This window comes from Oncorhynchus clarkii, chromosome 27, assembly GCF_045791955.1.
Source record: "Oncorhynchus clarkii lewisi isolate Uvic-CL-2024 chromosome 27, UVic_Ocla_1.0, whole genome shotgun sequence".
Lineage (NCBI taxonomy): Eukaryota > Metazoa > Chordata > Actinopteri > Salmoniformes > Salmonidae > Oncorhynchus > Oncorhynchus clarkii.
Window position 1 is genome coordinate 17,569,583 of NC_092173.1, and position 16,304 is coordinate 17,585,886.

Sequence of the window (16,304 nt, forward strand, 5' to 3'; positions counted from 1 at the left end):
CTGAGGGGCTGCACTGTGCTGGTGACAACACACACCTCCCTCTCTGTGTGTTTGATGAGTGGTATCAGTGAGAGGGGCAGCAGCAGCGTCAGCTGTGATAATGCTGAGTGTCAGGAAGTGTCTCGGACATTCTCATCTCTCTAATGGCTGTTAACTGCTGATCCAACACTGATTAGGCCAGAAAGACTGTCTCCTTTTAATGGACTAAACACACACACTTTTTAATGCTTAACGGCAGTAGTGTTCAATAAATGTCTTTGGTGCCGTGTATCTCTCCTGCTCCTCCTGTCAAGAGGACACACCAACTCCCCCCACCCCACCTATGATAACTAACTCATAACATGCCTGCATCTTCTCTCTCCCTCCGTGCTCTGCTCTATCATAAGCAGCAACACTAGTTAGATCCCTGGCTCCCGATAAAACACTGAAAGTGTTATCCTCCAGAACAAGGAGCAGGGTGTTTTCTTCAGTGAGTCATAACAAAACAACTATCCAGACTGAAGGGACGCTGTCAGAGACTTATCAGCACAGAGAAGATGAACAGCCTTTCTGTCTTTTTGTGTCCTCTAGCATTGTTTCATTGGTCCCGCCGTACCACACTCACCTAGTCTACGACAGTGGAGCACACACACACCCTCCTCCTCATAGTGACTCTTGGGGAGCAGATATACAGTACTGATAATAGCGGCTGCAGGTCCCATTGATTTTGTTTAGTGAGGAAAATCAAGACATTGGCTGTAGAGCTTGTATGTATGTATGTATGTGTGTGTGTGTGTGTGTGTGTGTGTGTGTGTGTGTGTGTGTGTGTGTGTGTCCCAATCCTAAGCCCCTGGGGAATGTCCTAGTAGAGTGTATAGTGTAGGATACAGCATATACAGAGATAACATCCCAGACACTGGGGAGACTGTCTATGAGTCCCAATGACTGGAAGAGTCTCTGCAGTGGAACTTACTGTATGACTGATGTTACTGCCACTACGCACTTATACAAATCACAAGTTGCTGGGACTTTGGCTACATTAGCTGCAAAAAAACGTGCACGCACACACACACAAACAGCACTAATCCATGCTAAAACAAACACACACACAAACACACAAACTGCACAGATCCATGCTAAAACACACACACACACAAACAGCACTAATCCATGCTAAAACACACACACACACAAACAGCAATAAACCATGCTAAAACACACACACACACAAACACACAAACTGCACTAATCCATGCTAAAACACACACACACACACAAACACACAAACTGCACTAATCCATGCTAAAACACACACACACACACACACAAACACACAAACTGCACTAATCCATGCTAAAACACACACACACACACACACAAACACACAAACTGCACTAATCCATGCTAAAACACACACACACACAAACAGCACTAATCCATGCTAAAACACACACACACACAAACACACAAACTGCACTAATTCATGCTAAAACACACACACACAAACACACAAACTGCACTAATCCATGCTAAAACACACACACACACACACACAAACACACAAACTGCACTAATCCATGCTAAAACACACACACACACACACACAAACACACAAACTGCACTAATCCATGCTAAAACACACACACACACAAACACACAAACTGCACTAATCCATGCTAAAACACACACACACACACACACACACACTTGCCCTTTTTGAAGGAAAGACAAAAGCGATGTGTGTCTGATAAGATGAGGCGCCACACCGGTGGCAGGCTAGAGACTGATAACTATCACTACACTCCTCCTCCCTTCCTCATCTCCTACCTCCTCTCGTCTCTTCTCCTCTCCTCCTTCAGTCCTCCAGACAACAAGGAGAGAGGGAGGGGAAGCCTTCCTGGTTTAAACCAGGTAAGAAAGTACTTTGTAGATGATTTTGGTTTTTGGTGAAAGGGAGTGAGATACCTCGTCAAAACATGCTTCAAGCGAAGATACAGGGTGAATAAAACAAACAGGGCTAGGTTACTGTACCTTCTACATACATAACACCATAATAAACCCACAGCAGAAATACCAAGACATCATACTAGTCACATTGATCCTAACGGTGGCTTCACAGTGACAGAAAAAAAGACTAGCACTAAATCCAATTGGGATTCTCACAAGATCAGTACAACGGCAATAACCCCTAGATAACAACACTGTACGTGCCAGCTTTCATCTCAACATGATTGGATTAAACCCTAACATCATAAGAAGAAAGGCCAAACGTAAAAAGAGACCATCTTTAAAGCAGATCAATCTAATCTAATACACAGATCAGGCCAATCACAATGCAGGGTTATGATTATGTCATCACTAGGACTATCTCTGGCTTGGACACTGTGAAAAGTCAGAGTAGATTATCATGTAGGTCATTATGTGGTTTAACGTCGTTCTGCGTGTTTGAAGAGGAAAACAAAGGCTGGGGTGTACGCTAGACCCACAGTCATAATGTTACGATCACTATGAATGAGATACAGTTGACACAGGTCACAGGTCTTGCATTTACGTGTGTGTGTGTGTGTGTGTGTGTGTGTGTGTGTGTGTGTGTGTGTACGTGTGTGTGTGTGTATGTGTGTGTACACGTGTGTGTGTGTGTGTGTGTGTGTGTGTGTGTGTGTGTGTGTGTGTGTGTGTGTGTGTGTGTGTATGTGTGTGTGTGTGTACGTGTGTGTGTGTACGTGTGTGTACGTGTGTGTACGTGTGTACGTGTGTGTGTGTGTATCCAGACCTCCTTCTGTGCTGAACAAGGTGAAGACACTTGTACATAGTCTCATACCACATATATACATATATCAACACAGACAGCTAGAATAGTATAGTATAGAGTAGCATGATTCCTACCCGATCCTATATCAATGACCGTCCCCTGTCCCCTCCGTTCAGCCACCAGCCGAGAGGAACCAGGCATGCTGACCGGCTCAGAACGCACGGGCTGGATCCTACACACACAGAAATGCACAGCTACTTATGTATGTGTTTATTTAACTGCTGTTATGCTACATGTATAGATATTATATATATATATCATAGAATCATTTAGATAAAATCTTATTTTTGCAAGACCTGACAACTACGGCAGCATGATTGTCCACCTACCTGAGACTGTGTAGGTCCAGGTCATCAGTGTGGAAGTCCAACAGAGGCTGTTGAATGTCGCTGGGGCCCTGGGACTGCAGCACGGAGGAGGAGGAGGAGATGACCGTAGTCTGACCAGATGGGTGGATGGTCTTAAACTGGAACTGAGGACCCATCCACAGCCGACGGTGAGGCCCTGTGTGGGTGACTATCTCCACCTGGTAGGGGCCAGATAATACCATTAGCATGCTAGCAACATAAAACCACTGGAATAGTGCAGTATAGTGCAGTTACCTTCTTCTTATTTCACTTCGGTTAAACTAAAATACTGGTACTGTGTTTGTGTACAAACTGCTGAAAACCAGTTTACCAATTTGGGATTACTACAGCGTCACTGTCCACATCCGTTCTAGATGTAAACCTGTCAGACTAAAGCCTGTTGTCCACAGAGACAAGACGCTGTAGTCACAATGAGCTGGCGGGTGTGTGCGGTAGGGGAAGAGGAAATGAGGGAGACAGATTTCCATGGCAACAGGATTAGAGGACGAGCGTCAGAGCCACATTAGCGTCATCATTTCTGAGAAATGCTACCGTGGCCGTTAAGGCTCAGGAACAGCTGTCCGCAGTCTTCCCCCTGAGAGATGGCATGGTGGGCCTTAACATGACAGAGTGGCAGACTCCAGAGAGGTTTGTCAGTAATGTTACACTAGATGGATGTGGGAGATGAGGAGAGGACACAACAATTGTAACTAGCTTTCACCTTCTCTTTTTACTCCCAATTTCTTATTCCCTCTCCCCCTCTGACTCTCCCCCACTACCCCTCTGCCCTCATTCCCTCTCCCTTCTGCCCCATTCCCTCTCGCCTTCTGCCCTCATTCCCTCTCCCTTCTGCCCTCATTCCCTCTCGCCGTCTGCCCTCATTCCCTCTCCCTTCGGCCCCATTCCCTCTCCCTTCTGCCCTCATTCCTTCTCCCTTCGGCCCCATTCCCTCTCGCCCTCTACCCACTCCCCCTCTGCCCCCATTCCCTCTGCCCTCTCCCTTCTGCCCCATTCCCTCTCGCCTTCTGCCCCCATTCCCTCTCCCTTCGGCCCCATTCCCTCTACCTTCTGCCCTCATTCCCTCTCCCTTCGGCCCCATTCCCTCTCGCCCTCTACCCTCTCCCCCTCTGCCCTCTCCCTCATTCCCTCTCGCCTTCTGCCCCATTCCCTCTGCCCTCTCCATCATCCCCTCTCCCTTCTGCCCCATTCCCTCTCGCCTTCTGCCCCATTCCCTCTCCCTTCTGCCCCATTCCCTCTCGCCTTCTGCCCTCATTCTCTCTCCCTTCTGCCCCATTCCCTCTCGCCTTCTGCCCTCATTCCCTCTCCCTTCTGCCCCATTCCCTCTCGCCTTCTGCCCTCATTCCCTCTCCCTTCTGCCCCATTCACTCTCGACCTCTCCTCTCCCTCATTCCCTCTCCTCTCCCCCATTCCCTCCCCTCCTCCGCCCTCTCCCTCATTCCCTCTCCTCTCCCCCATTCCCTCCCCCCTCTCCCTCATTCCCTCTCCTCCATCTGCCCTATCCAACTTTCTTCCTCACTAAGAGCTACTCTCAATCCTTCAGTTTTCTCTTTATTTAACACAGACTCTCCTTCTTCCACACTCCGTCCCCCTCTCTCTCATGTCTACTTGGCAGTGAAAGAGCCAAGACAGGGGTGACAGCTTAGGGTCTCGTAATACGTCCGTGGTGTGTGTGTGTGACACGTGGCCTGGCACAGCTGTGTAAATTAGGCCACCGAGAGGGGGAGGGAGGAGGATTTCAGTGTGTGTGTGTGTACTCGCCAGTTAACACCATCAGTGTCGCCCAGCCCCAGAGATAAACAGATGCCATGGTTCTCATCAGTGTCGGGGCGCAGGGCCAGATGTTGCCCTCTCCTCTCCCCTCCTGTCTATCTGTCTGTCATGCCCAGCTCTCCTCGCCTCTGCCCTCCTGTCTATCTGTCTGTCATGCCCAGCTCTCCTCGTCTCTGCCCTCCTGTCTATCTGTCTGTCATGCCCAGCTATCCTCGTCTCTGCCCTCCTGTCTATCTGTCTGTCATGCCCAGCTCTCCTCCCCTCTGCCCTCCTGTCTATCTGTCTGTCATGCCCAGCTCTCCATGTCTCTGTCCTCCTGTCTATCATGCCCAGCTCTCCATGTCTCTGCCCTCCTGTCTATCTGTCTATCATGCCCAGCTCTCCTCGTCTCTGCCCTCCTGTCTATCTGTCTGTCATGCCCAGCTCTCCTCCCCTCTGCCCTCCTGTCTATCTGTCTGTCATGCCCAGCTCTCCTCCCCTCTGCCCTCCTGTCTATCTGTCTGTCATGCCCAGCTCTCCTCCCCTCTGCCCTCCTGTCTATCTGTCTGTCATGCCCAGCTCTCCTCATCTCTGCCCTCCTGTCTATCTGTCTGTCATGCCCAGCTCTCCTCGTCTCTGCCCTCCTGTCTATCTGTCTGTCATGCCCAGCTCTCCTCGTCTCTGCCCTCCTGTCTATCTGTCTGTCATGCCCAGCTCTCCTCGTCTCTGCCCTCCTGTCTATTTGTCTGTCATGCCCAGCTCTCCTCGTCTCTGCCCTCCTGTCTATCTGTCTGTCATGCCCAGCTCTCCTCCTCTCTGCCCTCCTGTCTATCTGTCTGTCATGCCCAGCTCTCCATGTCTCTGCCATCCTGTCGATCTGTCTGTCATGCCCAGCTCTCCTCGTCTCTGCCCTCCTGTCTATCTGTCTGTCATGCCCAGCTCTCCTCGTCTCTGCCCTCCTGTCTATCTGTCTGTCATGCCCAGCTCTCCTCGTCTCTGCCCTCCTGTCTATCTGTCTGTCATGCCCAGCTCTCCTCCTCTCTGCCCTCCTGTCTATCTGTCTGTCATGCCCAGCTCTCCATGTCTCTGCCATCCTGTCGATCTGTCTGTCATGCCCAGCTCTCCTCGTCTCTGCCCTCCTGTCTATCTGTCTGTCATGCCCAGCTCTCCATGTCTCTGCCCTCCTGTCTATCTGTCTGTCATGCCCAGCTCTCCTCCTCTCTGCCCTCCTGTCTATCTGTCTGTCATGCCCAGCTCTCCATGTCTCTGCCCTCCTGTCTATCTGTCTGTCATACCCAGCTCTCCTCGTCTCTGCCCTCCTGTCTATATGTCTGTCATGCCCAGCTCTCCATGTCTCTGCCCTCCTGTCTATCTGTCTGTCATGCCCAGCTCTCCTCGTCTCTGCCCTCCTGTCTATCTGTCTGTCATGCCCAGCTCTCCATGTCTCCGCCCTCCTGTCTATCATGCCCAGCTCTCCTCCCCTCTGCCCTCCTGTCTATCTGTCTGTCATGCCCAGCTCTCCATGTCTCTGTCCTCCTGTCTATCTGTCGGTCATGCCCAGCTCTCCATGTCTCTGTCCTCCTGTCTATCTGTCTGTCATGCCCAGCTCTCCTCCCCTCTGCCCTCCTGTCTATCTGTCTGTCATGCCCAGCTCTCCTTGTCTCTGTCCTCCTGTCGGTCTTATAACAATATAAGTTATCACAGAGTTGTGTAGAGCTCACAGAACCACCAATGGACTGTTGATATAACTGCTCAGGGACGTCTGATATGAAGTCACTGTATAGCACAAGAGGTGGAAGAGGGAGAGAATCATAGTCCAGTCTCCAGAGGCCTGCTCGCTACTGCAATAACCCAATAGAATGTGTCATGACCGTCAGAGCCTGACCTGATGACTTGATGGAGGGGTATTGAAACCAGGAGGATAAGGGGAATCTGTGGGGTTGATTCAGGCATTGTTGTCATCTGATGGACCTGAGAGCCACTTAAACTATTACGCACAAACTATGTCCCAAATGGCCCCCTACTCCCTAAATAGTGTACTACTTCTGACCAGACCTCTATGGGCCCTGGTCAAAAGTAGTGCACTATAAAGGGAATAGGGGGCCATTTGGGACACAAGTAATGTCTACTAAGTCGTGCTACATACAGCGCCCAGACGGAAGACACACACCAAGGGTCACAATGTGGAGTTGCATTAGAAACCTGCAGACTCATCTGATTCTGAACACTGCTGATAATCTAATGAAGGGATCTGATTTAATGACATCCACAAGACAGCGCTGCTCTAACTCAATCTATCCATTATCATCATACTATACATGTTTCACCATTTATTCTCCAGACTATTGTACAGAAGAGAAAGAAACTGACAGCATGACCTTAGAGGGTTTGTGTCTAGAATGGATCAAGACCATTCTCGTCTTCCAGTGCCATTTCACATTTGAATTTGAAAGGCGACGAGGTAAGTGTGTTGGGATAAACCGGAGGACAAGTGAGATGCCATGCTGAGGAGCCTCATCCAATGATTTACAGGAGCTATTAAGTGTCAGAATTAGTGTCATTGAAAATACACCGTGCTGTTTCCTGAGGATAGCACTGCGACAACCGACAAAGTATTGTGGTAACGTTGTTGAGTGCAATAAGTCAGAACCTTGGCATAACAACTTTGTCTGACAGACAACACCGTGTCCCCCATAACGCCGTGTCCCCCATCACTGCTTGGCAGTTTGAAGCTGTACCTTACCAAAACAGCACAACTCCCTCTAGTGGCCTGGCTGCCAACCTCCATTTACAAAGACTTCACCTGGCTAATAATAGCACAGAGCAAGCGTAAATCCAGCCAAGCGTCAGTAGTTTTGGTGCAGGAGCTGGTAGATAGACGGTAGTTGGTTTGGCTCCCAGCAACACTATCAGTAGCTACTAACCACAAGGAAACCACAGGCTAAGTGGGATACATTTACCCCAATCCATTATATATGGCAAGAAATGATTGATGGCGGAAATGTGATGGTTACCTGCAGTGATCAGGCTTCAGACATGAGGGAGTGAAGGGTTAACCAAGCTGAAGAGAGTGCGGTCATATCTACCTGTAATGCTACATATCCCAACCATATATCCCTCCAAACCACATCTCACGGCAGTACTCAGTGCCAAAAAGGCCACTATTTGGTATTAGATTAAAATGTAATCTTATTTCAATAGTGGCATCATGCACTGCTGGACAAAGACAAGGAGTCCAACAGTCAAGAGCCACTTAGTCCAAAATCCACCTATTAGCTCCTGGGTCGTTTCAACAATTGAGTGCCGTTTGAGTAGTGGAACTTGGTAAAAAGAAAACACATTTTATTTCAACAAAATTCTAACATTCTATCATGAAGACCAACTTAATAAAGAAACACTTCAAGAGGTTAAATAAAAAGAATGGTGTGCCTATTAAGTGCCAAATAAAGTAACAGGGTTGAATATCTGATCATAAATCAGCCATAAATCCCTTCGTGACAGGGGGAATGGAAGCCTCTCTAGCCTTCTATATGTGGGTAACAGGTTGAACATGTACCACCCACAGAAAACTGCCCAAAATAGTAAAACTAGTAAAACAAACAGTAAAACAAAATAGTAAAATAGTAAAACAAACTCACCTGCTTTTACACTATGATTTGACTATTATTAGCTGTTCAATGTGTCTTTAGAAAAACATATTCAAAAAGGAATGTTTGCACCATATTAAAAATGAAAGTTCAGGTCAGTTCATATATCGTTTTATACCTTCAAATGAATCACTAATCACAGAAAATAAATAGTTTGCTGGGCAATAGGCTCTTGAAGGGGTGACTGTCCCTCTCTAGCCACCATAGGACATGTGAAGTGCAGATGATTCAAATGCTTTGATATTGCTATAGATTGGAAGGATTCCTCAATCCATTCCTGGTGGACTAATAAACCTGCTCTACCAGTAACTGAGCCTCAACCCCTTAGATTACCTGTTAGTGCTGGTGTGTTTCATGACGTTGAGTCAATTATCACTCAAAAGGGTGCCAGCTGGGCAGTGCCCGTCTCACCTGTGAGAGCCACTCCTCGTCCTCCTGTCCGCTGTGGTCCGACGTCAGGCTGTCGTAAGACTCGTGGCGCGTGATAGGGCCAGGGCTTCCAGGGGGCACCACTGTGGACACAGAGAGCGGGAGATAGTGTTTGTTGGCGAGAGAGCGAGACAGACAGACATGCAGCGTGAGTTTTTCCTGTTGTCTAGTGTCTCTGACACTCAGTTAAGTCGAGAGAGGGGGGAGGAAAGAGAGCAAAAGGGCATTTGGGCATATGTGTGCCTGAGTGTGTGAAGGAGCATGTGTAAGTGTGAGTGAGAGAGAACATGTGTGTGTGTACGTGCTTGTGTGTGTGAGTGAGCGTGCGCGTGTGTGTGAGGCCCGTCAGCGGCACAGAGAGAGAGGCACCCAGACAGATGGCGTAGTTGGAGGCTTGAATAAGCAGGCGTGGAGAATGAAGCTTAAAGTGTAGAATCAGTCTTTTCTCCTGGCACTTCAGGGCCTAGCGCCCCCCATCCCGTGTCAGTCTGTGGTGAATTTGTTTAATGTGGGAATGACTAATAAAGTTGTCAAGTTCTCATCTGGAGCGCACAAGGCGCTGCTGTCTCTTTTGCCCCCTTTCGCCTTTTCTCTCCCTCGCTCTCTCGCCTTTTCTCTCCCTCGCTCTCTCGCCTTTTCTCTCCCTCGCTCTCTCGCCTTTTCTCTCCCTCGCTCTCTCGCCTTTTCTCTCCCTCGCTCTCGCCTTTCTTTCCCTCGCTCTCTCGCCTTTTCTCTCCCTCGCTCTCTCGCCTTTTCTCTCCCTCGCTCTCTCGCCTTTTCTCTCCCTCGCTCTCTCGCCTTTTCTCTCCCTCGCTCTCTCGCCTTTTCTCTCCCTCGCTCTCTCGCCTTTTCTCTCCCTCGCTCTCTCGCCTTTTCTCTCCCTCGCTCTCGCCTTTCTTTCCCTCGCTCTCTCGCCTTTTCTCTCCCTCGCTCTCTCGCCTTTTCTCTCCCTCGCTCTCTCGCCTTTTCTCTCCCTCGCTCTCTCGCCTTTTCTCTCCCTCGCTCTCTCGCCTTTTCTCTCCCTCGCTCTCTCGCCTTTTCTCTCCCTCGCTCTCCTGCTTTTCTCTCCCTCGCTCTCTCGCCTTTCTCTCTCGCCTTTTCTCTCCCTCGCTCTCTCGCCTTTCTTTCCCTCGCTCTCTCGCCTTTTCTCTCCCTCGCTCTCTCGCCTTTTCTCTCCCTCGCTCTCTTGCCTTTTCTCTCCCTCGCTCTCTCGCCTTTTCTCTCCCTCGCTCTCTCGCCTTTTCTCTCCCTCGCTCTCTCGCCTTTTCTCTCCCTCGCTCTCCCTCGCTCTCCTGCTTTTCTCTCCCTCGCTCTCTCGCCTTTCTTTCCCTTCGCTCTCGCCTTTCTTTCCCTCGCTCTCTCGCCTTTTCTCTCCCTCGCTCTCTCGCTCTCTCGCCTTTTCTCTCCCTCGCTCTCGCCTTTTCTCTCCCTCGCTCTCTCGCCTTTTATCTCCCTCGCTCTCTCGCCTTTTCTCTCCCTCGCTTTCTTGCCTTTTCTCTCCCTCGCTCTCCTGCTTTTCTCTCCCTCGCTCTCCTGCTTTTTCTCTGTCTCTCTCATGGGTAGAGCAGGTGTTGGGAGGCTTCTTAAGGAGGTGTGCTTGTCGGCTTGACACCACACACAGCAGTGCTGTAACAAATACCTCGACTGACCCTCTTCCACTGTAGAAAGGCTGCCCTCGTTTCCCTAAAAGCTTCCACCACACTGCTCTCTCCTGCTCTGGAGAGACGGGTGTGGTTAAGGTGTGTGTGGTTCCTAGCCAGATCCTTTGATACCTTAGGTTGCTCTCTAATGGCAGAAGAACAAAGCCTGCTTGTGTTACTTATTAAACAAAATCATTACTACCCTTCCTTCCTGTATCCCTCTCTCGCTCCCACCCACTCTACTCTTGCTCTATGACCCCTTGGGGGCAATAGCTGTTCCCTAATTAATTATTGATGCTTTGGAGCAGTTTCTGGCTGGCTGGATCGGGTTACGGCGACAGGGGCGGAGGGGTTCCATTGGCCTGAGAGAGCCGGACAGGCTCCTGAGTGGGGAGGCAGTGGTCATCCCCAAGGGTCAAGCACAGTCAGACCTGGCTCTGTGTGTTGTGTGTGTGTGTATTAGGGAATGCAGGGATATAGAAACAGACTGAGCAAAACAAACATTTAAAGACATATCTATCAGAGTGAGTGGCTGGATTGATATATAGATAGATCGACAGAGAGCCATTGGTTCTGATGTTTTTGCTGTCATTAGGGACTCTTAACCCTTTATATGGATAGGGATAAATTGAAATGCAAAAGCATGGTAGCAATTGAAAGGTAAGAGTTTGGTAATTATGGGAACATTTATTATACCAAAAGTTGAGGACAACAGTTCACCTGACACCAGAATCCAAACATTACACTGTTGACTTTACGTGCATTTTACATGTACTTTTCGCCAAATGTGTTGATAACAAAATACTCTGCATTCCTTGAGTAACATAAGAATATTCCTGGTAAATGTAGGGTAGGTGCAACATAAGACGACAAATCACAGGGGTTTGAGAGAGACGACTAACTGGTGTCTCCAAGTTTCCAACCACCTCTCCAAATAGTGCATAGTTCCTTAATAATTTCATTGCACTTTTATGACTCAAAGAAGTGTCTGCAACTATAGGTGCTTTTTTTAAGCTCTCCTAGCTGTGCCGTTGAGTTACTAGAACAAAACCCTGCATCCCCACCATTACTGTGTCACCATTACTGTTGTTCCTTATGCAATCCCAAAACAACACATTATAAATAGCAATCTGGGTCAGGTGGGCATCATCTGAAAGCTTGTTCTATTGCCAACATGACAGGCTAAGATATACAATATTGGTGAGCATTGAAAGGAGTCATGAGTGCATTCAGACGTGTGTTCAGCTGCAAATTCTCTTCACAATAAACAAACACAGGATCATTCTGTTCAGGACAACTCAGGGTGTGACGACATGTCATCTTGTAACTGTACATTAAACACAGTGATCATAAACGTTGACACTGTATATGACATTAGTTTAATGATATGCAAATGAGTGCCCAAATCTCCATATAATCATCGGGGGGGGGGGGGGGGTGTTAAGAGCTCTACTCTACCTTCAATAGGGAAGTGCCATCTACCTTCAATAGGGAAGTGCCATAATATGCACGAAAAATTTTCAGTCCAGTGACAACACAATGTGAAAACAGTGTACTAATTAATCATCACAAGGCGGCATATTTGTTTTAGTGATGGTTGATAGCAAAGATTACCATCTGAAATGACTATTATAACCATTCCTATCAAGTAGAAAATGTCTAATTGGTGGTGTTTACCAGGCAAATCTGATTGGTGTTATTCTTTGAAAAATCCCCTGTTCTGGTAAAACACACTAAAAAACAAGTGATTTTAAAACCTTTCCTAAGCGATCTTAAAGAGCCTGTGTCTCTGTGGCTCTGAGAGGATGTGGTCTAGTTCTGCTGACCAGAGGAGAGACTCAGTGAGTGGTCTGGTCAAGGCCAGTAGCAGTAGGTAGTCCAATATAGCACCCTAGTACCTATATAGGGGCGGCAGGGTAGCCTAGTGGTTAGAGAGTTGGACTAGTAACCGGAAGGTTGCAAGTTCAAACCCCCGAGCTGACAAGGTGCAAATCTGTCGTTCTGCCCCTGAACAGGCAGTTAACCCACTGTTCCTAGGCCGTCATTGAAAATAAGAATTTGTTCTTAACTGACTTGCCTAGTTAAATAAAGGTTAAAAAATAAAAATAAAAAATAGTTCACTGCTAAGTGGTGCACTATATCCGGAATAGTGTGCAATTTCAGACAGAGTGAGTTGTCTGACGGATGCAGGTAGCAGTAACAGCAGGTATAGTCAGCAGACCCAGAACAAAGCAGGGCCAGGTATTGATCCGGGCTGACTGCTGACCTCAGGGCAAGGGCTGATCTCTGGGGAGAGATACGACTAATGATCTGATCTGTTCAGTGGTGGTCAGCCTCATTGTCTAGTTGCCTGGCCTGTCCCTTCCGTTCTACCTCTAACTTCTCTCTCTGTCACTCTCGCGCTCATTTGGGAAGCTCCTTTTGACAATTAGGCAGGCCCGTTGGGATGATGTCCCGATCTGAAAAGGCTTGGCTGATGGCTGATCCTTTCCCACTTTCTCTTTACCAAACCGCCCAGCGGTGAAGGTCAGCTCCTGACGGCCTCGGAAGTCAGCCAATTAGCGGTGATTGACGACGCCATGGTGGAAGGCCCAGGAGACAGCCAGCCGCCAGTTACTACATTATGAAAGGAAGCTAGGGGCTAGACTTTATATTCGTATTGTTATCTTTTAATATTTATTGTTGTTGCATTGTCAAGAAGGAACTTGCAAGTAAGCATTTCGTTGGACAGTGTATACCATGTGTATACTGTATATAGCGAACGATTATGATTTTTCAACGCCGATACCGATTATTGGAGGACCAAAAAAGCCGATACCGATTAATCGGACAATTTTTTAATTTTTAATAATGACAATTACAACAATACTGAATGAACACTTATTTTAACTTAATATAATACATCAATAAAATCAATTTAGCCTCAAGCAAATACTGAAACATGTTTAATTTGGTTTAAATAATGCAAAAACAAAGTGTTGGAGAAGAAAGTAAAAGTGCAATATGTGCTATGTAAGAAAGCTAACGTTTCAGTTCCTTGCTCAGAATGTGAGAACATATGAAAGCTGGTGGTTCCTTTTAACATGAGTCTTCAATATTCCCAGGTAAGAAGTTTTAGGTTGTAGTTATTATAGTACTTATATGACTATTTCCCTCTATACCATTTGAATTTCATATACCTTTGACTATTGGATGTTCTTATAGGAACTTTAGTATTGCCAGTGTAACAGTATAGCTTCCGTCCCTCTCCTCGCTCCTCCCTGGACTCGAACCAGCAACACAACGACAACAGCCATCGAAGCAGCGTTACCCATGCAGAGCAAGGGGAACAACTACTAGAAGGCTCAGAGCGAGTGACGTTTGAAACGCGATTAGCGAGCGCTAACTAGCTAGCCATTTCACTTCGGTTACATAGGCTTGAAGTCATAAACAGCGCAATGCTTGACGCACAACGAAGAGCTGCTGGCAAAAACGCACAAGTGCTATTTGAATGAATGTTTACGCGCCTGCTTCTGCCTACCACCGCTCAGTCAGATACTTAGATACTTGTATGCTCAGTCAGATTATATGCAACACAGAACACGCTAGATAATATCATCAACCATGTGTAGTGATTATGATTGATAGTTTTTTATAAGATAAGTTTAATGCTAGCTAACAACTTACCTTGGCTTACTGCATTCGCGTAACAGGCAGTCTCCTTGTGGAGTGCAATGAGAGAGAGGCAGGTCGTTATTGCGTTGCGCTAGTTAACTGTATTGTTGCAAGATTGGATCCCTAGAGCTGACAAGGTGAAAATCTGTCATTCTGCCCCTGAACGAGGCAGTTAACCCACTGTTCCTAGGCCGTCATTGAAACTAAGAATGTGTTCTTAACTGACTTGCGTAGTTACAGTGCCTTGCGAAAGTATTCGGACCCCTTGAACTTTGCGACGTTTTGCCACATTTCAGGCTTCAAACATAAAGATATAAAACTGTATTTTTTTTGTGAAGAATCAACAACAAGTGGGACACAATCATGAAGTGGAACGACATTTATTGGATATTTCAAACTTTTTTAACAAATCAAAAACTGAAAAATTGGGCGTGCAAAATTATTCAGCCCCTTTACTTTCAGTGCAGCAAACTCTCTCCAGAAGTTCAATAAGGATCTCTGAATGATCCAATGTTGACCTAAATGACTAATGATGATAAATACAATCCACCTGTGTGTAATCAAGTCTCCGTATAAATGCACCTGCACTGTGATAGTCTCAGAGGTCCGTTAAAAGCGCAGAGAGCATCATGAAGAACAAGGAACACACCAGGCAGGTCCGATATACTGTTGTGAAGAAGTTTAAAGCCGGATTTGGATACAAAAAGATTTCCCAAGCTTTAAACATCCCAAGGAGCACTGTGCAAGCGATAATATTGAAATGGAAGGAGTATCAGACCACTGCAAATCTACCAAGACCTGGCCGTCCCTCTAAACTTTCAGCTCATACAAGGAGAAGACTGATCAGAGATGCAGCCAAGAGGCCCATGATCACTCTGGATGAACTGCAGAGATCTACAGCTGAGGTGGGAGACTCTGTCCATAGGACAACAATCAGTCGTATGTTGCACAAATCTGGCCTTTATGGAAGAGTGGCAAGAAGAAAGCCATTTCTTAAAGATATCCATAAAAAGTGTTGTTTAAAGTTTGCCACAAGCCACCTGGGAGACACACCAAACATGTGGAAGAAGGTTCTCTGGTCAGATGAAACCAAAATTGAACTTTTTGGCAACAATGCAAAACGTTATGTTTGGCGTAAAAGCAACACAGCTCATCACCCTGAACACACCATGCCCACTGTCAAACATGGTGGTGGCAGCATCATGGTTTGGGCCTGCTTTTCTTCAGCAGGGACAGGGAAGATGGTTAAAATTGAATGGAAGATGGATGGAACCAAATACAGGACCATTCTGGAAGAAAACCTGATGGAGTCTACAAAAGACCTGAGACTGGGACGGAGATTTGTCTTCCAACAAGACAATGATCCAAAACATAAAGCAAAATCTACAATGGAATGGTTCAAAAATAAACATATCCAGGTGTTAGAATGGCCAAGTCAAAGTCCAGACCTGAATCCAATCGAGAATCTGTGGAAAGAACTGAAAACTGCTGTTCACAAATGCTCTCCATCCAACCTCACTGAGCTCGAGCTGTTTTGCAAGGAGGAATGGGAAAAAATGTCAGTCTCTCGATGTGCAAAACTGATAGAGACATACCCCAAGCGACTTACAGCTGTAATCGCAGCAAAAGGTGGCGCTACAAAGTATTAAATTAAGGGGGCTGAATAATTTTGCACGCCCAATTTTTCAGTTTTTGATTTGTTAAAAAAGTTTGAAATATCCAATAAATGTCGTTCCACTTCATGATTGTGTCCCACTTGTTGTTGATTCTTCACAAAAAAATACAGTTTTATATCTTTATGTTTGAAGCCTGAAATGTGGCAAAAGGTCGCAAAGTTCAAGGGGGCCGAATACTTTCGCAAGGCACTGTAAATAAAGGTATATATTTTTTATTATTTTTTTATTTATTAATTATTATTATTTTTATTTTTTTATCCGCAAATCGGCGCCCAAATATACCGATTTCCGATTGTTATGAAAACTTGAAATCGGCCCTAATTAATCGGCCGTTCCGATTAATCGGTCGA

At 46.8% G+C, this 16,304-nt stretch overlaps 1 protein-coding gene across 8 annotated transcripts in view; it reads right to left on the reverse strand.

Annotated features, from left to right (window-relative positions):
* LOC139385673 (BCAS3 microtubule associated cell migration factor-like) overlaps window positions 1-16,304 on the reverse strand; it is a 342,007-nt gene that overhangs the window by 178,539 nt on the left and 147,164 nt on the right. For all 8 annotated transcript variants that reach the window (XM_071130934.1, XM_071130936.1, XM_071130935.1 and 5 more), the window contains 3 exons: window positions 8,967-9,067; window positions 3,121-3,317; window positions 2,866-2,963 (listed from right to left, as the gene is read on the reverse strand). In XM_071130934.1, coding sequence (XP_070987035.1) covers window positions 2,866-2,963; window positions 3,121-3,317; window positions 8,967-9,067 — 396 coding nt within the window. The remainder of the gene's footprint in view (window positions 1-2,865; window positions 2,964-3,120; window positions 3,318-8,966; window positions 9,068-16,304) is intronic.